Source organism: Oryx dammah, unplaced genomic scaffold (genome assembly GCF_014754425.2).
Source record: "Oryx dammah isolate SB20612 unplaced genomic scaffold, SCBI_Odam_1.1 HiC_scaffold_28, whole genome shotgun sequence".
NCBI lineage: Eukaryota > Metazoa > Chordata > Mammalia > Artiodactyla > Bovidae > Oryx > Oryx dammah.
This window is the reverse complement of record NW_024070212.1, coordinates 52,386,447-52,412,602: the sequence shown is the minus strand read 5'-3', so window position 1 is coordinate 52,412,602 and position 26,156 is coordinate 52,386,447. Positions and strand designations below refer to the sequence as shown.

At 38.9% G+C, this 26,156-nt stretch overlaps 1 protein-coding gene across 1 annotated transcript; it reads right to left on the bottom strand.

Annotated features, from left to right (window-relative positions):
• Nucleotides 1-1,636: 1,636 nt before the first annotated feature.
• On the bottom strand, nt 1,637-22,066 carry LOC120856894 (guanylate-binding protein 6-like). Its single transcript, XM_040232376.1, has 10 exons — nt 21,877-22,066; nt 19,939-20,066; nt 19,172-19,281; nt 18,791-18,987; nt 9,389-9,634; nt 8,369-8,649; nt 7,300-7,512; nt 3,581-3,683; nt 3,059-3,252; nt 1,637-1,858 (listed from the first exon to the last, which is right to left on the bottom strand). Exons 1-10 carry the CDS (start codon nt 22,064-22,066, stop codon nt 1,637-1,639), a joined length of 1,884 nt encoding a protein of 627 aa, XP_040088310.1.
• Nucleotides 22,067-26,156: the final 4,090 nt, after the last annotated feature.

The following is a 26,156-nucleotide window of genomic DNA, read 5'->3' as shown; positions in this document are numbered from 1 at the left end:
TGATAAAACCAACATAACTCAGATAACCACAATGCTGTGATCACTCACCTAGAGCCAGACATCCTGGAGCAGGAGGTTAAGTAGACCATAAGAAGCATTATTATTAACAAAGCTAGTAGAGATGATGGAATTTCCAGCTGATCTATTTCAATTCCTAAAAGATGATGTTGTTAAAGTGCTGCACTCAATACCCGCAAATTTGGAAAACTCAGGAGTGGCCATAGGACTGGAAAAGGTTACTTTTCATTACAATCACAAAGAAGGGAAATGCCAAAGAATGTTCAGTTGCACTCATTTCACACACTAGCAAGGTCATGCTCAACATCTTTCAAGCTAGGCTTCAACAGTACTTGAACTGAGAGTTTTCAGATGTACATGCTGAACTGAAAAAGGCAGAGGAACCAGAGATCAAATTGCTAACATGTATTAGATCATAGAATAATCAAGAGAATTCCAGAAAAACATCTACTTCTGCTTCATTGACTACACTAAAGCCCTTGACTGTGTGGGTCACAACAAACTGTGGAAAATTCTTAAAGAGATGGGAATACCAGATATCTTACCTGCCTCCTGTGAAACTATGCAGGTCAAGAAGCAACAGTTAGAACCAGACATGGAACCACAGACTGGTTCAGTATTGGGAAAGGAGTACGTCAAAGCTGTATATTATTACCCTGCTTATTTAACTTCTATGCAGAGTACGTCATGCAAAATGCCAGGCTGGATGAAGCACAAGCTGGAATCAAGATTGCAGGGAGAAATATCAATAACCTCAGATACATAGATAACACCAGCCTGATGGCAGAAAGCAAAGAGGAACTAAAGGGCCTCTTGATGAAAGTGAAAAAGGAAAGTAAAAAACTGGCTTAAAACTCAACTTTCAAAAAATTGAGATCATGGCATCCAGTCCTATCACTTAATGCCAAATAGATGGGGAAATGATGGAAACAGTGACAGACTTTATTTTCTTGGTCTCCAAAGTCGTTGCAGATCATGACTGCTGCCATGAAATTAAGATGTTTCTTGGTAGAAAGGTTGACAGACATAGACATCATATTAAAAAGCAGAGATATCACTCTGCTGATAAAGGTCTATATAGTCAAAGCTATGGTTTTTCCAGTAGTCATGTATTGTGAGAATTGGACCATAGAGAAGGCTGAGCACTGAAGATTGATGCTTTTGAACTATGGTGATGGAGAAGACTCTTGAGAGTCCTTTGGAGAGCAAGATCAAATGAGTCAATCCTGCAGCAAATAAACCCTAAGTATTCATTGGAAGGACTGATGCTGAAGCTGAAGCTCCAAAAGGTGGAGAATGGGGCAACAGATGATGAGACAGTTGGATGGCATCATTGACTCAATAAACATGAGTTTGAGCAAACTCTGAAAGATAGTGAAGGACAGGGAAGTCTGATGTGCTGCAATCCATAAGGTTGCAAAGAGTCAAACATGAGTGAGCAACTGAACAACAACAAAACCAACATTTCAGTCTATCTTAAGTATGTCAGGCAGTAATTTCATCTAGTAGGCACTTTTTATGCTTAAAAGCTTTCAGAATGAAACTAAAAAACATGCATGCCAAAATTAGGGCAGAGCATATATCCACATTCTGTGATATACTTAAGTAAATGCTAATCCTATTTAAACAGTGAGCTCAAGCCCTTCAGACCCCAACCAATTACTTTAGCAGGAAGAGACAGAATTGCAGTTGCTTCAGTGGCAAGTCGATCCAGAGTCTCTGAAATCCAAGAAGCTTTATCCTTTTTACTCTTCTCAATTATTTTTTTTAGATGTTTTATCTCTGCTTTCATTTCCTCAGCTCTTCTACTAAATCCTTCAGTAAGAAGATCATTTTGAGCCTAAAACAAAGGAAGGTGGGGAGAAGAAATCACAAACTTTTGAAAAACACATTTTTTCAAGAGTCAGACTTTGTATTTAAGAACTTTGTTAAATTGTCTCTGTTTGACACATATGATTATTCTCTTATTAGATTATCAAAGGATAGAGTTTGTGGTGGAGAATGTCTTCTGAGTTAGACCTGGACAGTGAGAGGAAGAATAGTTCCCAACCTTACTAATGTTCACACACCATTAGGGTTGTGCTTGGCTGCTAAGTCAAGCATGAGGACAAATGCATTTATATGTTCCAGCCAAAACTCTGGGTTAGGAGAGAACTATTAGTCCACTTGCACAAATTATCAGTTTCATTTGGGATGGCATGGTCACTTATATTGTGGAAATATGGGAACTTATAAGCTGATAAAGAAATTGCACATCGCCAGTTTATGTTCAATACAGGATACAGGATGCTTGGGGCTGGTGCACGGGGATGATCCAGAGAGATGATATGGGGTGGGAGGTGGGAGGGGGTTCATGATTGGGAACTCATGTACACCCGTGGTGGATTCATGTCAATGTATGATTTAATAAAGAATTTTTTAAAAAAAGAAATTGCACATAAACATGTCTAGATGGGAAAGAAACACATCTCCCACACAAGCTATGTAGTAATGCAGACAAGCTATTCACACCTGGAGACAACTACAGCAAGTTTAGAAGACGTAACCTCCCCACATTTTTATGTCTGAACATATCAGATAGTTTTAGGTCAACATAGATCCAAATTAGAGTCTTTATGCTTGTAAGGTTCCTGATCATTGACAGTTATCTTAGTAAAGTATCAAGTTGCTGCTAATATTAAAAACATCTGGATGGATTTGTTGTTTGATAATCCATGAAACCCTGAATAATGTGAGCTCCATGAGATCATCCTAGAGTCACAAATACGTAGCACGTAAACCCTTGGAGATGATGTTTATTATATTCTTTAAGTACTTAGAGGGACCAAAGTCACCATAGCCTCTCCAGGGTCTCAACGTGGAGCAAAATTCAAAGGTCTTTTGAAAAGCCAGGATTCAAAACCTTGATTAAAGCAAATGTGGTAATGCCAGGAGTGCTTTTTTTTTTTTTTTTTTTAATTTTGCTTTAACTTTCACCCATTCCTTCCTGATGTGTCAGCTCAGGGTCTGTCAGGAACTAGTGAGGCCATGCCAGACTTACCTTTAGCCTGTGTTCCAGTAGCCTTTCCTGCTCTTTCTCAAAGTTTTCTCTTTCTCTCTCCAGCTTCTGTCTCAGCTGGGCTATGTTTTCCCTGAGACTTCTGTCTTGAGCTTCCATCTGCTGTTGCTGCTCACATTGTTTCTGTCTTAGCAATTCACATTCCCTCTCAGCTGCTTCCTTCCTGGCTCGTTCCTCTGCCCAACAAAGGTTTCAGAAAGAGAAGCAAGTAACAGATTAGACGCAAACTCTACTTTCTTGAGATTAGAAACCAAATCAAATTTGAAAAGAGAGTGGGAAATCTCAGAATTCCCCTGGTGCCACACATAGGAGCAGGTTTGAGAATATGATGGGAAAGGCCTTGACCATCTGGCTGATGTCCAACCACAACTCTGTTATTTTCAGATTTAGCAGTGTGTATTCCACAGAAGAAGTGGAAGCTCATTAGTTTGGAAAGATCTTTATTTGATCTGTCAAAGGGCATTGAATGAACATCCCCACCCTGCTAGGATATGAGCCCCATACCTGCTATGGCCTTTGCCGCGTCAGTGAGGGCTTTATCTGACTGCAGGATGGATTTCTCGATTGTCACCTGAGACTGCAGGAAGTTCTCGAGGACCTCGTTTGTCTAAGGAATTAAGAAGAACCAAAGCACTTTAGATTCCTACCAAGGAGACTTGTTCTGTACAAATGAGTCCTTCTGTATCATTTTCACTTTCTGCTTAAAATGTTCCAGGAGCCTCTTCAAAACACTCAAGTTTCTGAGTGTCACCAGAGACTCTGCATGGCTCCTTTCAGTCCCCCGCCCAGTGCTATTTTCTTTCATCAGCCCCAGGTATCAAGCAGTCAGAATTAATTGCAGTTGTATAAACTCACAATCTCATGTATTTGCATGTTTATCTGGGGCTCTTCCCTTTGGATAACATCTCAACCTAAACAACATGCACAAATATTTCAACTTATATCCCCCTTCTTTTCCAGGAAACTTTCCTAAACCATATGTCCAATGTGATTGTCAAATTCTAATTTATGCTGCTGTTGTCTCCTGCTACTTGCTAGTGTGTAACCTTAGGCAACTTATTTAAGCAGTTTGTGCTTCCTAGTTCACATATAGAAAATGTGGATAATAAGACTAGATGCTTCAGAAGAACTTTAGGAGGATTAAGTTTAAATCTTCAGAGAAAAAGCTTAACATTTTGCCTATAGGCAATAACAGTTTTATATATATTCTTTGTGTTATTATTATGTTTATTATCACTACCAGTGCAGCCCAAGATCACAGGTTCATAAGTGTTATCTTTCCATATTTGAGGGTCTATTTATTTGACTTCTGTCCACTTTGATCAGCCTTGAGTATAAGGATTCTGACTTTGCATCATAAATCCTCAGCACGTGGCACATTAAATGTCATGTTATTGGATAAAGAAAATGAATGACTTCTATTCTCTCTCTGATGGATATTAGAAATTGATACTCATTTTTGGGGAATGGACATTTCTCCTTGAGAATAAATAACATGTAGTAATGACCCTCATAGTAAACAAGAGTCCAAAATGCAGTACTTAGGTGAAATCTCAAAAACAACAGAATGATATGAGTTTGTTTCCAAGGCAAACCATTCAATACCACAATAATCCAAATCTGTGTCCCCAAACAATAATGCCAAAGAAGCTGAAATTGAACGGTTCTATGAAGACGTACAAGATCGTCTAGAACTAACACCAAAAGAAGATATCCTTTTCATCATAGGGGACTGGATTGCAAAAGTAGGAAGTCAAGAGATACCTAGAGTAACAGGCAAATTTGGCCTTGAAATACAAAATGAAACAGGACAAAGGCTAACAGAATTTTGTCAAGAGAATGCAAAGTTCATAGCAAATACCCTTTTTCAACAACACAAAAGAAGACTCTGCACATGGACCAACACTACCAGATGGTCAATAGTGAAATCAGGTTGATTATATTCTTTGTAGCCAAAGATGGAAAAGCTCTGTACAGTCAGTAAAAACAAGACTGGAAGCTGACTGTGGCTCAGATCATGAACTCCTTATTGCAAAATTTAAACTTCAATTGAAGAAAGTAGGGAAAACCAGTAGACCATTCAGAAATGACCTAAATCAAATCCCTTATGATTATAGTGGAAGTTACAAATAGATTCAAAGGATTAGATCTGATAGAGTGCCTGAAGAACTATGGACGGAGGATCGTGACATTGTACAGGAGGTGGTGATTCAAACCATCCCCAAGAAGAAGAAATGCAAAGAGGCAAAATGGTTGTCTGAGGAAGGCTTACAAATAGCTGAGAAAACAAGAGAAATTAAGCCAAAGATAAAGGAAAAAAGGAAAGATATATCCATCTGAATGCAGAGTTTCAGAGAACAGCAAGGAGAGAAAAGAAAGCCTTTTTAAGTGAACAATGCAAAGAAACAGAGGAAAACAATAGAATGGGAAAGATGAGAAATTTCTTCAAGAAAATGAGAGATACCAAGGGAACATTTCACGCAAAGATAGGCACAATTAAGGACAGAAATGGTAAGGACCTAACAGAAGATATTAAGAAGAGCTGACAAGAATACACAGAAGAACTATACAAAAAAGATCTTAATGAACCATAAAACCATGATGGTATGATCACTCACCTAGAGCCAGACATCCTGGAGTGTGAGGTTAAGTGGACCTCAGGAAGCATCTCTACAAACAAAGCTAGTGGAATCTGAAAAGGTGATGCTGTGAAAGTGCTGCACTCAAAATGCCAGCTAATTTGGAAAACTCAGCGTGGCCACAGGACTGGAAAAGGCCAGTTTTCATTACAATTCCAAAGAAGGGAAATGCCAAAGAATGTTCAAAGTACCATACAATTGCACTCATTTCACATGCTAGCAAGGTCATGTTTAAACTCCTTCAAGCTAAGTTTCAACAGTATGCAAACCAAGAACTTTCAGGTTTTCAAGCTAGATTTAGAAAAGGCAGAGGAACCAGAGATCAAATTGCCGACAGTGTTGGATTATAGAATAATCAAGAGAATTCTAGAAAAACATCTACTTCTCTTCATTGACTACACTAAAGCTTTTGACTTTGTGGTTCACAACAAACTGTGGAAAATTCTTAAAGAGATGGGAATACCAGATACCTTACCTGCCTCCTGCGAAACCTGTATTGCAGGTCAAGAAGCAACAGTTAGAACTGGACATGAAACAATAGACTGGTTCAAAATTGTGAAAGGAGTACATCAAGACTGTATATTATCACCCTGCTTATTTAACTTCTATGCAGAGTACATCATGGCATCATGCTGAAAAACAAGCTGGAATCAAGATTGCAGGGAGAAATGTCAATAACCTCAGATATGTAGATGACACCACCCTTTTACGGCAGAATGTGAAGAAGAATTTTAAAAACCTCTTGATGAAGGTGAAAGAGGAAAGTGAAAAAGTTGGCTTAAAACTCAACATTCAAAACACTAAGATCAGGGCATCCAGTGCCATCACTTCATGGCGAATAGATGGGGAAACAATAGAAACAGTGACAGACTTTATTTTCTTGGTCTCCAAAATCACTGCAGATGGTGACTTCAGCCATGATTTTAAAGACACTTGCTCCTTAGAAGAAAAGCAATGACAAACCTAGATAGCATATTAAAAAACAGAGACACTGCTGACAAAGTTCTGTATAACCAAAGCTATGGTTTTTCTAGTAGTCATGTATGGAAGTGAGAGCTGGACAATAAAAATGGCTGAGCACCAAAGAATTGAGGCCTTCAAACTACAGTTCTGGAGAAGACTTTTGAGAGTCCCTTGGACAGCAATCAAATCAAATCAGTCGATCCTAAAGGAAATCAACTCTAAATATTCATTGGAAGGACTGATGCTGAAGCCAAAGCTCCAATAATTTGGCTCCCTGATGTGAAAAGCCTACTCAGTAGAAAAGACCCTGATGCTGAGAACAATTGAAGGCAGGAGGAGAAGGGGATGACAGAGGATGAAATGGTTGGATGGCATCACCGACTCAATGGACAGGAATTTGAACAAACTCCCAGAGATGGTGAAAGACAGGGAAGCCTGACGTGCTTCAGTCTACAGTGTCAGATTCAGACATGACTGAGCGGCTGCACAACAACAAGGCCCTGAGCTGTCATGATATCCCAATGCTCTCTCATTACCCACACTTGGTGTTTTGCTCTCAGATTTTCAGGAGACCCCCTGGACTCTATTCTGTAGGCTCTCCATGATCCCCTTGTTCCTCACCTTCACTCCTTTCCTGGGAACATGGAAATAGTCACACTGTAACCTTTCCATTGCTTTCCTGTAGAGTTCGTGCCCTCCAGGAACAGAGAAACTCCCTGCTGAAATACTTTCCTTTAGGGTCTTCGAAATTTCATCAAGTTTAGTCTGGCAGTATTTAGCAGATGCCTCTTCATTCTGTTGCAAAAAACCTTCCTTCTTATTCTTTATGATTTCCTACAGGGTAAATGTAGAGATGTCACCAGAAGCGTGGAACAGAGGAGATAAATTTTCAAGAAATCTAATAGAAGGATTGGTCTAAGGAGGTCCTCATGAGAAAACCATTCTAGTGGAGCAACACAAGCAATGTAGCCAAAATATAGAGATTTTCTCCCAACTCTGAAACCTCTGTAAGACTATACAGAAGTTTCTTAATCTCTCGGAATTTCAGTTTCTTCTTTTGTAAGATCCCGCTTTTGAATTATCTCTTCCCTAGTGGCTCAAGTTGGTAAAGAATCTGCCTGCATGCAGAAGACCTGGGTTTGATCCCTGTGTCGGGAAGATCCCCTAGAGAAGGAAATGGCAACCCACTCCAGTACTCTTGCCTGGAGAAAACCATGGACAGAGGAGCAAGGCAGGCTACAGTCCATGGGATTACAAAGAGTTGGAGACAACTGTGCGACTTTCACTTTGTTTCTTTTTTATTACTAGTAACTCTAACATCCTGTAGTTCTATCTTCAACAAAAGCAATAAGACAAATAAAAAAGAAAGTAAATATAAAGAACAATCTTTGTTGAGAGAGTCTGCGCAGGGAAATAAAGAGCAACCATCTCAGGATTGAGTTAGGAGAGTTTTGAAATAATGCCACAATTCACTAAAGGAGAAATGAATGCTTGACAGATCTGTTGGATCTTGAACAAATTCCCCAAGGTTCAAAGAAAAAGGACATATGGTCCTTTAGGATTCTCTCTCTGATGAGAATCTGGGCAACTTTATCCTGAATAGGAGATACACTATAGGATGAATATATACAATTCCAGACATCATTCCAGAAGGGCATGAATTGGAAAGGACAAATGCTAAACACAGTACCAGGAGCTTTTTCTGGAAGTCCTGATTTTCATCCTTGAAAGACTGTTTCATGAATACTACAATGGCTTCCCTCTCACAGGCTGCGTGCACCTCCAGCAGCTCCTGGAGCGTGTCTGTGGGGAGGTTCAGTTGCTGGGTCATCTGCTCACTGTAGTAGTCAGCTGCCTTCTGCATGGCCACTGAATTCTCCAGGTGGGCCAGAGTTGTCACTGCATTCTCCAAACAAGGAATTCCTCCACTGTTGATGGCATCTACATAGGTCACAACCAGAGTCCCCAGACCTGAATAAAATAAGAAACATGAAAACGTATCAATTTTTCACTCAATGTTTTGAAATTCACCAAGGTTTTGAAATTACGGTTCTAAAACCACACACACACACACACACACACACACACACACACACACTCACACATCTCAACTTCTACTCTCATCACTTTTCTTTTTACATTTACTATTTCTTTTATTTGAGCCATAACTTTAAGAAAATGTCAAATACCTACCTTCATCCAACACAACTGGAGGTGTCTCAGAAAAATTGTTTCATAATAGCACAAATTAAGAGAACAATACTGACTACACAGGTAAACGGATTAGTAGAATAATTTAAATAATATTTGTTCCTAACTCCTAACCTTTTGATGGATTTTCAGGGAGTCAGAAACTAATATTTATTTTGGACTGGTTTAAACTCACTTCTAAGTAGTCTCCTTGAGAAGAACACTTGTGGTATAAGACTTTCTCTGAGAAGTATTTGATCATTTATTGACTTTTGTCATTAATGGTAGGGATCTTTTTAAATGTAGGAACCCCAGGTATCAGTTACAAGTGATTTTAGAAAGGAATTTACTAATCCCATGATGACAGATAATTTCTGAAACACATACATACTTATCTCTGGAGTATGAAAATGTAGAATTACATACTTCTTTATAAAATGAAACTACTGAAGAACATATAAGTGAATGTTTGATTTATATCAGGCCACAAAGAAATATGATTTTGGAAAAGTAGACTCACGCTTCCCAGTGACCTTCACCCCTTCCCTGAGCATCTTGGTTCTTGCATGGGCAAAGATATATGAACAGAAAGTATTCGATTGTTCCTTGAATTTAGGATCCAGTTGACTTTCTAAAACTTCATCAATATGGGCTAGGAGTTGCTTATCATTTACTGGCCGGTCAAAAACAAAGCACTTCCGCTTTGGGAAAAAATGCCTGATACACTCCCTGGGTACGTTGGACTTTATAACATTGGGATTTGAACCTGAGGAAGAGAGAAAACAGAAATACAATAAGCACAGTATTCAAATAAGTCAGCTAGAAATTTTAATGACTGGGGATTTTTAATTTTTGGAGTCTTCTCTGCTCATTGAACTTCTTTAATGCACTCACCCAAATTTAACTCATATGAATGACATCTCTGGAGAGAAACTTTAGGAAATATTTGTCTCAGGTAAATGTATTTTGCATCCACAGAACCAAATATACTGCCCACTTTACGTGTGTGCTCAGTCACTCAGTCATGTCTGACTCTGCGGCTCCGTGGACTATAGCCTGCCTTACTCCTCTGACCGTGGAACCCTCCAGGTAACAATACTAGAGTGGGTTGCCAGTATTCTACCCAGAGGGTCTTCCTGACCCAGGGATTGAACCCGTGTCTCCTGCACCTCTCCTGCATTGCAGGTGGATTCTTTACTCCTAAGCCACAGAGGAAGCCTGCCTGCTTTATTGGATATTGATCAAATTTAAAGAATTTAATGAATGATCAAATGTCCAGTTCAGATAGAGTCCAACCAATGTTGGAAGTAAACTGTAGGAACATAATGAAGAGGAGCTACAAACAAAGATAGTAGAGTAACAGTTAAAATAGGATATAAAACTTCATTGATATATGCAGTCAAAATTCACACACTACAAATAAGAATAGCTATTTTTCAGTAGAAACTCTGAATACTAAATGTGACTGAAATGTAATTTGAAGAATTCACGACTACTCCATAAACACATTGGTTTTCCCAAATAGTCACCAACCTAAATGTAATTCATTAAAATAATTTATTAACCCAAAATAATTATAGTGAATAAATCTATTAGAATAAAAATAATGATATGATGAGGAAAGCAAAATGAAAGATCTGACTGTTATAAGAAATCATGAAAAAGTATGTATGTAGGTGAGGAAGCAACAGTTGGACATGGAATAACACACTGGTTCAAAATTGGGAAAGGAGTACATCAAGGCTGCATATTGTCACCCTGCTTATTTAACGTCTATGCAGAGTACATCATGTGAAATGCTGGGCTGGATGAAGCACAAGCTGGAATCAAGATTGCTGGGAGAAATATCAGTAACTTCAGATGCAGATGACACCATCCTTATGGCAGAATGTGAAGAGAAACTAAAGAGCCTCTTGATGAAGGTGAAAGAGGAGAGTGAAAAAGCTAGCTTAAAATTCAACATTCAGAAAACTAAGATCATGGCATCCAGTCCTATCACTTCATGGCAAATAGATGGGGAAACAATGGAAACAGTGACAGACTATTTTCTTGGGCTCCAAACTACTGAAAATGGTAACTGCAGCCATGAAATTAAAAGATGCTTGCTCCTTAGAAGAAAAGCTATGCCAAACCTAGACTGCATATTAAAAAGCAGACATTACTTTACCAAGAAAGGTCCATATAGTCAAAGCTATGGTCTTTCCAGTAGTCATGTACAGATATGAGAGCTGGATGATAAATAAGCCTGAGCATCAAAGAACTGATGGCTTCAAACTATGGTGCTGGAGAAGACTCTTGAGAGTCACTTGGACAGCAGTCAAATCAAATCAATCAATCCTAAAGGAAATCAACTCTAAATAGTCACTGGAAGGACTGATGCTGAAGCTGATGCTCCAATACTTTGGCCACCTGATGCAAAGAGCCAACTCACTGAAAAAGACCCTGATGCTGGGAAAGATTGAAGTCAGGAGGAGAAGGGGATAACAGAGGATAAGATGGTTAGATTGAATCACCGGCTCAATGGACATGAATTTGAGCAAACTCCCAGAGATGGTGAAGGACAGGGAGGCCTGGCTTGCTGCAGTCTATGGGGTCACAAAGAGTTGGATATGACTGAGGGACTGAACAACAAGTAGACTGAAATTGAATCCTGGGTGTATTCAGAGTGTAAAGTCACTTTTTGTAGATTATACAACTATCCAATCTCCAGAAAGTTACATCTGTCTTTGAGAAGAGTACAAACTAAGGGAAATATGTTCTTCATTGTGATATTATGCCTTATGATAACATTAACAGTTCATTGTTTCATTGTCACAAAAAGTGATAAGCATAATAAGGAACACAAGTGTCTGGTTTTTGAAGAGTTTTAACACTTATTGTATCTGGATGTTAAGGTACAGTTTACCCTAAGTGTAACTTAGTTTTGAGTAATTTTTACTCTAATTCCTAGATAAGTATAGTTAGATAATTCACTTAAGCCTCATTATTTTTTTAATAATTTTATGTGAAGCTATAGCTTATCTATACTTTAAGATAAGTACATTTATATCTGAATTTCACAACCATCTAGAATATTTGAAAACATATAGTTCAAAATATTTTATACTTGCATCAAATTTTTCTTTTTCTTAATCCAAGTATAGTTGATTTACAATATTATATTAAATCCAAATGTAAAGCATTTCAGTATTTTTGAAGATTATACTCTTTTAAAAGTTATCACAAGATACTCAGTATAACCTGTGCTATACAATATAAACTTATTGCTTACCTATTTTATGTGTAGTAGCTTGTATATCTGAAAATCATACTTCCATCTTTCCCCTTCCTCTTTACCTCCCCCACTAATTTTTTTTCTACATCTGTGAGTCTTATTCTGTTTTCCTATATACATGAAGGAATTTTAAGGTGACAGAAATAAATGAAAAGTTATATTGTGCTCTTGGATTGAAAAACATAATATTGTAAAAATAGCCATACTAGCCAAAACAACCTACAAATTTACTGCAATTCCTATTAAAATACCCAGAACATTTTTTCACAGAACTAAAACAAATAACCCTAAAATTCAAATGGAATCACAAATGATCTTGAATTGCTAAAGCAACTTTGAGAAAGAAGAACAAGTCTGAGGTATGACCCTCCCAGACTTCAGACTGTATACAAAGATATAGTCATCAAAACAGCATGGTAGCGGCACAAAAACAGACACACAGATCAGGGGAATAGAAGGAGTCCAGAAATAAACTCATGCACCTACAGTTAACTAATGTACAAAGGAGGTGAGATTACGCACTGGAAAAAAGAGTCTTTTCAATAAGCTGTCGTGGGAAACTGGACAGCTACATATGAAACAATGACATCAGTCCATTTCCTCACACCATATATAAAAAGAAACTCAAAATTTATTAAAGACCTAAAAGTAATAACTAAAAGCATAAAACTCCTAGATAAAAGCATAGGCAAAACACTCTTTGATGTAAATAGTAGCTATATTATTTTTGAATCACTCTTCTATCCTATCAAACATGGGCAGAGGACCTATATAGACATTTTTCCAAACTAGATATACAGAGACAACAGGTACAGGGAAAGATGCTCAACAATGATAACTATTAGAGAGCTACAAACCAGAAACAGTCTACATATATTAATAATAAATACTAATGAGGATGTGAAGAAAAGGAGTACTCGAACACTCTTGTTCTTGTTCTGTCCCTAAGTCATGTCTGACTCTTTGTGATCCTATGGACTGCAGCATGCCAGGCTTCCCTGTCCTTCACTATCTCCCAGAGTTTGCTCAGACTCATGACCATTGAATCAGTGATGCCATCCAACCATCTTATTCTCTGTCACACACTTCTCCTCCTGCCCTTAATATTTCCCAGCATCAGGGTCTTTTCCAGTGAGTCAGCTTTTCACATCAGTGGCCAAAGTATTGGAACTTCAGCTTCCAGTCTTTTGAATGAATATTTAGGCTTAGTTTCCTTTAAGATTGACTCATTTTGTTACCTTGCAGTCTCAAGAGTCTTCTCCAACACCACAGTTCAAAAGCCATCAATTCTTTGGTGCACAGCCTTCTTTATGGTTCAACTTTCACATCCATACATGACTAATGGAAAAACTGTAGCTTTGACAATATGGAACTTTGCTGGCAAAGTGATATCTCTGATTTTTAGTACACTGTCTAGACTTGACATAGCTTTCCTTCTGAGGAGCAAGCATCTTTTAATTTCATGGCTGCAGTCACCATCCATAGTAATTTTGGAGCCCAAGAAAATAAAATCTGTCACTGCTTCCACTTTTCCCCTTTCTATTTGCCATAAAGTGATGGGTCTAGATTCCATGATCTTAATTCATTGAATGCTGAGTTTTAAGCCAGCTTTTTCCACTCTCTTTCCTCATGCTCATTAAGAGGCTCTTCACTTTCTGCCATTAGAGTGGTATTATTTGCATATCTGAAGTTGTTGACATTTCTCCCAGCAATCTTGATGCCAGCTTGTGATTCATCCAGCCTGGCATTTCACCTGATGTACTCTGCATAGAAGTTAAATAAGCAAGGTAGTAATACACAGCCTTTCCCAATTTGGAACCAGCCTGTTGTTCCATGTCTGGTTTGAACTGTTGCTTCTTGACCTGTATACAGGTTTCACAGGAGGAAGGTAAGGTATTCCCAAATATAAGAATTTTCCACAGTTTTCTGTGATCCACACAATCAAAGGCTTTAGCATAGTCAGTGAAGCAGAAGTAGATGTTTTTCTGGAATTCCCTTGCTTTTTGTATGATCCAGCAAATGTTGGCAATTTAATCTCTGGTTCCTCTGCCTTTTCTAAATCCAGCTTGTACATCTGAAATTTCTCTGTTTACATACTGCTGAAACCTAACTGGAAGGATTTTGCAAATTACCTTGCTAGCATGTGAAGTGAAAACAATTTTATGGTAGTTTGGACATTCTTTGGTATTGTCCTTCTTTGGGATTGGATGAAAACACTTTCTCCAGTCCTGTGTTCCTTGCTGAGTTTTCCAAATTTGACATATTGAGTGCAGCACTTTAACAGCATCATCTTCTAGGATTTTAAGTTGCTCAGCTGAATTCCATCATCTCCACTACATTTGTTTCTATCAATGTTTCCTAAAGCCCACTATCTCCCCTGGTTGCTCAACTAGTAAAGAAACCACCTGAAGTGCAGGAGACCTGTGTTCAATCCCTGGGTTGGGAAGATCCGCTGGAGAAGAAAATGGCAACTCACTCCAGTATTCCTGCCTGGAGAATACCATGGACAGAAACCCAGGAATATAGTTCATGGGGTTGCAAAGAGTTGGACATGACTAACCTAGATAGCATATTCAAAAGCAGGGACATTACTTTGCTGACTAAGGTCCGTCTAGTCAAGGCTATGGTTTTTCCTGTGGTCATGTATGGATGTGAGAGTTGGACTGTGAAGAAGACTGAGTGCCAAAGAATTGATGCTTTTGAACTGTGGTGTTGGAGAAGACTCTTAAGAGTCCCTGGGATTGCAAGGAGATCCAACCAGTCCATTATGAAGGAGATCAACCCTGGGATTTCTTTGAAAGGACTGATGCTGAAGCTGAAACTCCAGTACTTTGGCCACCTCATGCGAAGAGTTGACTCAATGGAAAAGACTCTGATGCTGGGAGGGATTGGGGGCAGGAGGAGAAAGGGACGACTGAGGATGAGATAGCTGGATGGCATCACGGACTCGATGGACATGAGTATGAGTGAACTCCGGGAGATGGTGATGGACAGGGAGGCCTGGTGTGCTGCGATTCACGGGGTCACAAAGAGTCGGACACGACTGAGCGACTGAACTGAACTGAACTGAGTGACTAACACTTTCACTTTCAAAGCCCACTTGACTTCACATTCCAGGATGTCTGGCTCTAGATGAATGATCATACCATCGTGGTTATCCAGGTCATTAAAACCCTTTTTTGGTCTGGTTTTTCTGTGTACTCTTGCCGCATTTTCTTAATATCTTCTGCTTCTGTTTGGTCCTTACCATTTCAGTCCTTTAACGTGCCCATCCTTGCATGAAAGTTTCCTCTGATATCTCCAGTTTTCTTGACGAGATCGCTAGTCTTTCCCATTCTATTGTTTTTCTCTATTTTTTTTTTCATTGTCCACTGAAGAAGATTTTTTTCTCTCTCTTCGCTTTTCTTTGGAACTCTACATTCAATTGGGTATCTCTTTCCCTTTCTCCTTTGCCTTCCACTTCTCTTTTCTCAGCTATTTATAAAGCCTCCTCAGACAACCACTTTGCCTTCTTGATTTCATTTTCTTTGGGATGGTTTTGGTCACTGTCTTCTATATAATGTTACTAACAATGACACCCCACTCCAGCACTCTTGCCTGGAAAATCCCATGGACGGAGGAGCCTGGTGGGCCGCGGTCCATGGGGTCACTCAGAGTCGGACATGACTGAGCGATTTCACTTTAACGTTTCAGTTTTCACTTTCATGCATTGGAGAAGGAAATGGCAAACCATTCCAGTGTTCTTGCCTGGAGAATCCCAGGGACGGGGGAGCCTCATGGCCTGCCGTCTATAGGGTTGCACAGAGTCGGACACGACTGAAGCGACTTAGCAGCAGCAGCAACTTCTGTTCCGTAGTTCTTCATGCACTCTGTCTACAAGATCAGATCCCTTGAATCTACTCACCACCTCCACTGTATAATCATAAGGGATTTGATTTAAGCCATACCTGAACGGCCTCACAGTTTTTTCTGTGCTGTGCTTAGTCACTCAGTCATGTCTGACTCTTTGTGACCCCATGGATTCTAGCCTGCCAGGCTCCTCCATCCATGGGGATTCTCCAGCCAAGAATACTAGAGTGGGTTGCCAATCCCCTCCTCCAGGGGTCTTCCTAACCCAGGGATCAAACCCAGGTGTCCTGCATTACAGGCAGATTCTTTACCAGCTGAGCTACCAGGGAAGTCTGAATTTTTTCTACTTTCTTCAATTTAAGCCTGAATTTTGCAATAAAGAGTTCATGATCTGCGCCACAGTCAGCTCCAAGTTTTGTTTTTGCTGACTGTATAGAGCTTCTCCATTTTTGGCTGCAAAGAATAAAATCAATTTGATTTTGATATTAACCAAACAGTGTCAGACTTTATTTTGGGGGGCTCCAAAAGCACTGCAGATGGTGACTGCAGCCATGAAATTAAAAGACGCTTACTCCTTGGAAGAAAAGTTATGACCAACCTAGATAGCATATTCAAACCAGGGACATTACTTTGCCAACTAAGGTCCATCTAGTCAAGGCTATGGTTTTTCCTGTGATCATGTTTGGATGTGAGAGTTGGACTGTGAAGAAGGCTGAGCGCTGAAGAATTGATGCTTTTGAACTGTGGTGTTGGAGAAGACTCTTGAGAGTCCCTTGGACTGCAGGAGATCCAATCAGTCCATTCTGAAGGAGATCAACCCTGGGATTTCTTTGGAGGGAGTGATGCTGAAGCTGAAACTCCAGGCCACCTCATGCGAAGAGTTGACTCATTGGAAAAGACTCTGATGCTGGGAGGGATTGGGGGAAGGAGGAGAAAGGGACGACCGAGGATGAGATGGCTAGGTGGCATTACTGACTCGATGGACGTGAGTCTGAGTGAACTCCGGGAGATGGTGATGGACAGGGAGGCCTGGCGTGCTGTGATTCATGGGGTCACAAAGAGTCGGACACTACTGAGCAACTGAACTGAACTGAACTGATCAAGTGAAGTCCACATGTAGAATTGTCTCTTATGTTGTTGGAAGAGGGTGTTTGCTATGACAAGTGTGTTCTGTTGACAAAACTCTGTTAGCCTTTGCTCTACTTCATTTTGTACTCCAAGGCCAAACTTGCTTGTTACTTCAGGTATCTCTTAACTTCCTACTTTTGCCTTCCAGTCCCCTATAATGAAAAGGACATTCTTTTTAATTGTTAGTTCTAGAAGGTCTTGTAGGTCTTCATAGAACTGTTCAACTTCAGCTTCTTCAGCATTTGTGGTTAGGGCATAGATTTGAATTACTATGATGTTGAATCATTTGTCTTGGAAACAAACCAAGATCATTCTGTCATTTTTGAGATTCCACCCAAGTACGGCATTATGGACTTTTTTGTTGACGGTGATGGCTATTCCATTTCTTCTAAGGGATCCTTGCCAACTGTAGTAGATATAAAGGTCATCGAAATTAAATTCACCCATTCCCATCAATTTTAGTTTACTGATTCCTAAAACGTCAATTTTCATTCTTGCCATCTTCTGCTTAACCATGTGCAATTTACCTTGACTCTTGGACCTAACATTCCAGTTCCTATTTGACTTTGTTCTTTATAGCATCAGACTTTACTTTCACCAACAGACACATGTACAACTGACCATCTTTTCTGCTTTGGCCCAGCCTCTTCATTCTTTCTGGAACTATTTCTATGCTCATCTCCAGTAGCATGTTGGAAACCTTCTCACCTGGAGGCATCATCTTCTGGTGTCACATCTTTTTGCCTTTTCATATTGTTCATGGCATTCTTGAGGCAAGAACACTGGAGTGGTTTGCCATTCCCTCCTCTGGTGAACCAGGTTTTATCAGAACTTTCTACTATGACTCATCCATTTGGGTGGCCTTGCATGGCATGACTCATAGCTTCACTGAGTTATGCAAGCCCCTTCACCATGACATGGCTGTGATCCATGAAGGGGCAAACACTCTTTTAGGAATATAAATTGGTACAGCCACCATGGAAAACAATGTGGAAGTTTTCAAAAACTAAAAATAGAAATTCCATATAATTCAATAATTCCATGCCTGGATATAAAGCATGGGGGAAAAAACCCACTAATTTGAAAAGGTACATACCCTCTAATGTTCACAACAGCACTATTAAACAATAGCCAAGATACTGAAGCAATCTATGGAATAATACTTGGCCATTATAGAGAACAAAAATCTTTGCAGGAACATGGATAGACCTAGAGAATATTATGCTAGTGAAATAAGTCAGACAAAGAAAGACAAATGCTATAAGATATCACTTATATGTAAAATCTAAAAAATAAAACAAGCAAATATACATAGTTCTGAATAATTTCATTTGACTTAAACCCTATTCTTCAGTGACTGGAGAAGGAAATGGCAATCCACTCCAACACTCTTGCCTGGAAAACGCCATGGATGGAGAAGTCTGATAGGCTACAGTCCATGGGGTCACAAAGAGTCGGACACGACTGAGCGACTTCACTTTCACTTTTACTTCAGTGAACAAAACTCTAGTTGCTAGAACTTATCAAGAAGTAAAAACCTAGTTCCCAGGCACCATTTCTATGAGTCTTGACCTAGTCTCAAATACAGATGCTATCACAGAGATGATGGGCAGTGTTTCATAGCTTTGACCCTCTTTAGGACCATCTACCACCCAAACCATTTTCTGATACCTTTAATCAGCTTCAAGGCATTCTCCAGGTACTCATCTTCTGTGATAGGGGCACCATTTAATTTAAGCTCCAGGGTGAAATCTCGTACAGTCCAGATAAAGTCTGGAAAAAAACTCACAAACTCTACGGAATCTCTTAATCCATCCATTTTTGGAGAGGACTTGGCCCTGATGAGTTCTGTGAGCTCTGTCACATAACTAGCACTTGGTTAAGGAAAATAAAATGCATATGCAGAATTTTCACATTTTTCTCATAAAAAATTGTAAGCTCTCTCTTTTGACCTGGGTCCCCTCTCCTTGGAAACAAAGGCAATTCAACCACAGGGAAGGGGAATCTGATTTGGTCTCCATTTTCATCAATTTCTCAGTAAAACCAGGATACTGCAATTTCTCCAAGGCATCATTGTTGATGGTGTTCATGCTGTTGTAGACTAAAGTGCTGCTCAAAAGCACAGCCAGGGCAAAGATCCATGAGTCGTTCTTACTGTCACCCTGGAAAACATATGAAAGCAAGCACTTAGCAGTCTTCTCTTCTAAAACTGATTCAGTTATTTGTTTAATATCTTTTATTTGTTATTTCAGATAATTAATATAGTGTTGTAGATAGAAAAAAAACCTTGAAAACAGAATTAAAGGAAAAACTTGGGCAATTATACTGACATTTTTTGTGATCTCTGTTCCCTCATCAATAAAAATTCAGATAATATATTCCTCCAAGTGTCCCTTTTTTTCTGAGTGGGATGAAATAAAATAATAAGGATTAAAAAAAGAAAAGTAGAATGCCTCTTAATCAATTCATTTTTCAATAATACGTGACACCACATGCTCATTTAACAAAAAAGTAAACCACAAAATGTATACTTTGCTGATCACAGCTGAATGCTCAGAATAGATGCAGTTAAAATAAATATTTATGAAAACTGTTACTAAATGTTACACATTTTTCTTAGACATAGGGAGCAAATATAAACAATAATGGATATACCCAACATTATTGTCTCATGGTATTTACAAACATTTAAAAACAAATACAACAAAGATAATAATATATTCAAATATCTTACATATTAGTAGTGAATCTAAGCAGTGAAACCAATAGCCATTATAGTAAAAATAATGGATCTGTCACAGGGAATAAATCTGTCTTACCTTTTCCACATCCCCCAGGCCTTCAGTGTCCAGAAGGACCAGGATATGGTCTGATTTGGAAGGGTGAGGCACACACCACATCCAGATGCCCTTGGTTTTAGACTGCACTGTAGAGCCCAGAGGGAAACCTGCAAGGGGAGGGAAGAAAGCAACATTCAGTGACAGCAGGTTGTCCAAACAACCAAGCAGCTACAAAGTCCAAATTGTTAGAATATGGGTATCCCAGCACACAAGATGGTACTTTCTCTGTTTCAATAATGTTCTAATTTTTATGTCTTCTGTTCCTAGAAAGAAGGAATACTAATAGTGAGAATGATGCCAAGCAATGGCTCAAGATGGAGACAAACAGATATCCATGAACCAGACAAAACATAGGTCCCTGATAACTGTAACAAGAATACTTTGAAACAATGATGAGACTCAGAGCCCAAGAGAATTGAATTGATGAAAGATATTGGAAGGGGAAAAGTGGAAAAAAACTAAGAATATTTTTTGCCCCAAAAAAATTTTTTAATGAGGGACAGGGATGCTAGCCATAATATCATGTGAAATCCAGTAAGGGTTTTTTAAGACAGATATCCAAACATTTTCTCATGTTGATGGTAATAGTCTATAGAAAAATAAAATGTGTTTTTGAGACAGAGGAGACACAATTGCAGTAATAGTGTTTGAGGAGGTCTGAAAAGGTAGGATTTTTGACCATTCAGTTCAGTTCAATCGCTCAGCCGAGTCCAACTCTTTGCAACCCCCTGAACTGCAGCACGCCAGGCCTCCCTGTCCATCACCAACTCCCGGAGTCCACTCAAACCCACGTCCATCGAGTCAATGATGCCATCCAGCCATCTCATCCTCTGTCGTCCCCTTCTCCTCCTGCCCTCAACCTTTCCCAACATCAGGGTATTTTCCAATGAGTCAGCTCTTCACATCAGGTGGCTAAAGTATTGGAGTTTCAGCCTCAACATTAGTCCTTCCAATGAACACACGGGACTGATCTTCTTTAGGATGGACTGGTTGGATCTCCTTGCAGTCCAAGGGACTCTCAAGAGTCTTCTCCAACACCACAGTTCAAAAGCATCAATTCTTCAGTGCTCAGCTTTCTTTATAGTCCAACTCTAACATCTGTACATGACTACTGGAAAAACCATAGCCTTGACTAGATGGACCTTTGTTGGCAAAATAATGTCTCTGGTTTTTAATATGCTGTCTAGACTGGTCATAACTTTCATTCCAAAGAGTAAGCATCTTTTAATTACATGGCTCCATTCACCATCTGAAGTGATTTTGGAGCCCAGAAAAATAAAGTCTGATGCTGTTTCCATAGTTTCCCCATATATCTGCCATGAAGTGATGGGACCAGATACCATGACCTTAGTTTTCTGAATATTGAGCTTAAAGCCAACTTTTGAACTCTCCTCTTTCACTTTCATCAAGAAGCTCTTTAGTTCTTCTTCACTTTCTGCCATAAGGGTGGTGTCATCTGCACATCTGAGGTTATTGATATTTCTCCCGGCAATCTTGGTTCCAGCTTGTGCTTCATCCAGCTCAGTGTTCCTCATGATGTACTCTGCATAGAAGATAAATAAGCAGGGTGACAATATACAGCCTTGACATACTCCTTTTCCTATTTGGAACCAGTCTGTTGTTCCATGTCCATTTCTAACTGTTGCTTCCTGACCTGCATAGAGGTTTCTCAAGAGGCAGGTCAGGTGGTCTGGTATGCCCATCTCTTTCGTAGGAGAAATTTTCCTTAACAGGAATAAAGCAAAGAATATGACAACAGATTATAGTAAGGTACTGATTTAGTGGTGAGAATTATAGCTGGAAGTTTGGTTTATTGAGAGGAATTTGGTTCTCCCTGCACATGATCAGGTAAGAAAATTAAGAAGTGGGATGTACCTGAATTCAAGTAACTGGCTCTTGATGTAGTGCAACACTCACCACGGTTCTGTCCTGCAAGACGGTTCATCAAGTAGGATTTGCCGGTACGATACAGTCCTACAATGGCCACCACCACCACTGGCTGAGAAATGTTCTCAAGAATCTGTAGAGCTTTCTGGTTCACTGAAAACTGTGCATTTTTGTTTTCTACCAGACAGATGGGATCCATCATGTTGGGTCCAGATGTCATGGTAACTTGACAACCTAGGAGAGCTTTCTAGTAGAAATAAGATTACAAAGTTATTCTATGACTCTGAGGTATCCAAAGTACTGAATATTTAGGAGTGGGTGAAACTACTGTACTTTCTGTGAGACAAAATGTAACCTAAATTCACATATTACAAAGGGTTATTCCATCATTTCCCCAAATCTCTGATGATGTTGGTAATGAAACAAAGTATTATCACTCTTCATATTTTCACTACTATAATAATAATAAGATACACATAATTGTTACCATGCAGTGAGGGCCCACAATATCCCGAGCCCTATGACACATACCTTATATACCCAGCTACATTGGTACTTATGAGAACCTACAAGTTACAAAGTATTATCTCCACTTTGAAAATGAGATACATGTGTCTCACAAAGCTTAATGCAGTAAGTCATAGAGCCTGGAGTGAAAACTTAAGACAACTGAACAAAATGAAGCCTAACAAACTCTAGGCTCTTATTTCCCAAAAGAGACATCATAAACAACAAAAATGTCACCTAGAACAACCATATAATTACTCAGTTAAATAGTTAAAGCTTTAAAGCAACCTAACAAGTACCTGAATTTAAAAAGCCATGTTAAAATGGTAGGAAAATATGTGGTATTTTCTCTTGTCCTTGGTCCACACACTACTCAATGAGGTATAATCTTTGTCTGGGGGAGGTAGTAACCCGTTTACAACTTTTATCCAGAAAGAAGAGAACAGAATTTATTTATAGTATTCTAGCCTTGAAAGAAAAGTTATGACCAACCTAGATAGCATATTCAAAAGCAGAGACATTACTTTGCCAACAAAGGTCAGTCTAGTCAAGGCTATGGTTTTTCCAGTGGTCATATATGGATGTGAGAGTTGGACTGTGAAGAAGGCTGAGCACCGAAGAATTGATGCTTTTGAACTGTGGTGTTGGAGAAGACTCTTGAGAGTCCCTTGGACTGCAAGGAGATCCAACCAGTCTATTCTGAAGGAGATCAGTCCTGGGATTTCTTTGGAAGGAATGATGCTAAAGCTGAAACTCCAGTACTTTGGCCACCTCATGTGAAGAGTTGACTCATTGGAAAAGACTCTGATGCTGGGAGGGATTGGGGGCAGGAGGAGAAGGGGATGACAGAGGATGAGATGGCTGGATGGCATCACTGACTCGATGGACATGAGTCTGAGTGAACTCCGAGAGTTGGTGATGGACAGGGAGGCCTGGCGTGCTGTGATTCACGGGGTCGCAGAGAGTCGGATGTGACTGAGCTACTGAACTGAACTGAACTGAACCTATCTGAGAGCTACCAATCCTAGTCTCTGTACTGCTTCACATGGATCTCAGCCAAGCGTTGGGAAAGAATATGTAGAAGGAGCAGAGCAGACTATAACAATCTTCTAATCTATTATGAGCTCCCTAAAGGACTGGTGTCTCCTTCTACTAATTTGGATCTCAGGTAGGGAGCAGCAGAGAGAATTGACTGAGAAAGTTGAAGAAAGGTTAACCTGAAGACCTTTGTGACCAGAAAATATTGATATGTGGCATTGTGATTTATAATAAGAAATATTTATTTGGCCTTTATCCCTGTTCCGGACAGATAGCTCCTAAATCCCTTGCAATTTCTCAAGTGATGGGAGTGGTGGAAATATCTTTGTTATATCTTTTGGCCTTTTCCCCCAGTACCTGAAATAGCTATAGAAGGATAAAGAGGAAAGAAGAGTTTTGTTATTCATCAAAAGCTTCTTTCAACCACAACAGTTTATTTTAATGAAATGATTGCGGAAATCCCCTATATAATCAGAGAAAGGAGGCTGGTTGCCAGGGGAGCTGCCCTTCTTATTGGAGAGTTAAAACTCTCAGCTTTATCCCCTAGCCTCTAGGGAGCAGGGAAGGACTGAAGGTTTAATCACCAGTTAACAATGACTTAATCATTCCTATTTTGTAAAGCCTTCATAAAACATTTTAACTAAAGAAGCTAGGGGCGCTTCAGTTTTGGTGAAGATGGTTAGGTATCAAAGGGTGGCATGTCTAGAAGGGGCACAGAAGCTCGATACTTTTTAAATACCTGGCCCTATGAATCTCTTCTATCTTGTTGTTTCAGGGATTGTATCCTTTTTTAGTAGATCAATAAGATAGCAAGTAAATCGTTTTCTCTGTGTTCTGTAAGCCATTCTAGCAAATTACTGATTCTGAAGAGGAGATGTTTGAGCCTCCAATCTATAGCTGGTTAGTCAGAAGCACAGGTAACAATCTAGACTTGCAATTGACAGATGAAGCAAGGGAAGTCTTGAGGGACGGGGCCCTTACTCTCTAGGTTATAGAGTAACTCTTGACAGCTAATATCAGCACTGCTTAGTGTGAAGAAATGCTGTGGTGACCAGAAGTAAAGTGTAAAGAATAGAGTGTTGAGAGGAGAAATAGAATATTTCCTTTTCAGAATGGAGACAAACAGCAGAACATCTAAAGATCCAAAAAGACACTTTAAAAATTAACACACTTAAAGCAGCACACCCATGAAAGAATTGAAAAAGCCATACACAGGTCCAAGGAATATGGATGCCCAGAAATGACCTAAAATGTCTAAAATTTTTCCTTAGATTAATCCCAAGTCTCAAAACCAAGGGCAATTTCAGTGAAAGACTTCCTTGGCACAAGCCAGAAATAATACAATGGGAAAGTTGGATAGTGTTATAAATGCCCAATTTTCAATAACAACAAAAATAGTAAGGCATACCAAGAAATAGGAAATCATGGCCTATCAAAGGAATGAAATAAATGGCAAAAAACATCCCTGGAGAAACATACACACTAGATGTTCTAGCAAAGACTTTAAAATTATTTTCTAATTACCCTAAAAATTAAGGGAAAAAACTAAAGAAAATCAAATAAGCAATATGTGAGCAAAATCAGTAGATCAACAAAAATAGAAATTATAAAAAGTAACCAAACAAAAATTCTGAGGCTAGAAAATAACTGAATTTAGAAATTTTCTAGAGAGAATCAGCCTTCATCAGGCAGAAGAAAGAATCAACAAACTTGAAGATAAAACATTTGAAATTATCAAGACTCAGGAACAGAAGGAAGAAATAAATTTTAAGAGATGTGTGAGATACTGATATTTACATTATGGAAGTCAGTGAAGAAGAAGGCAAGAGGAAAGGCAAAGAGATTATTTGAGAAAATAAAGGCAGAAAAAGATAAATGCCAATGTGATGAAAAACCTGAGTCTACAAATGCAGAAAGCTCAACTCAAAAAACCATAAATCCATTGAGACTCAAGCTGAGACATAATCCACTGTCAAGAGGGAAAAAGAGAATCTTGAAACCAAGAAAGAAGCTACACATCACATCTAATAGGACAATCAACCAACTTTCTCAGCAAAAACCTTGGAGGCCAGAAGGCAGTGGAATGATATATTTAAAGTACTGAAAGTTGAGGGGGGAAAAAGTCCTTGTCACATAAGAATTCTAATACAATTCTCCTTCAAAAATGAGGTAGAAATTAACGCATTCCCAGAAAACAAAAGCTGAGAGTTTTGTTACTATTGGACCTCCTTTACAAGAAATTATAATGTGAGTCCTGCAGGTTTAAATAAAAAATATTAGACAGTAACTGGAATGCATATGAAGATATAAAGATGTCTGGCAAAGGAAATTTATAAGTAAACATAAAAACTGGTATTATTGTAATTTGGGGTTATAACTCCACCTTTTCTTTTCTACAGTATTTAGAAAACAAATACATAAAAATTATAAGTCAATGTTAATGAATGGACAATATTTAAAGATGTAAATTTTTTTTATCAAGAACATAAAGTGGCAGGGGAGACAGAGAAATAATTTAGTAGGATTTTTGTATGTATTTGAAGTCAAGTTTTTATCTATTTAAAATAGATTTTATAACATAAAAGTATCATATGTAATTCCATGGCTATCACAAAGAAAATACCTTTAGAATATATGCAAAAGGAATGTGAAGGGAATCAAAATATGTCTACTACAAAAAGAACTAAATGTAAAAGAAGGCATAAATAAAACAAATGAAGCACAAAAAAGCCAAAAACAAAAGAAATAACAAAATAGTAATGAAA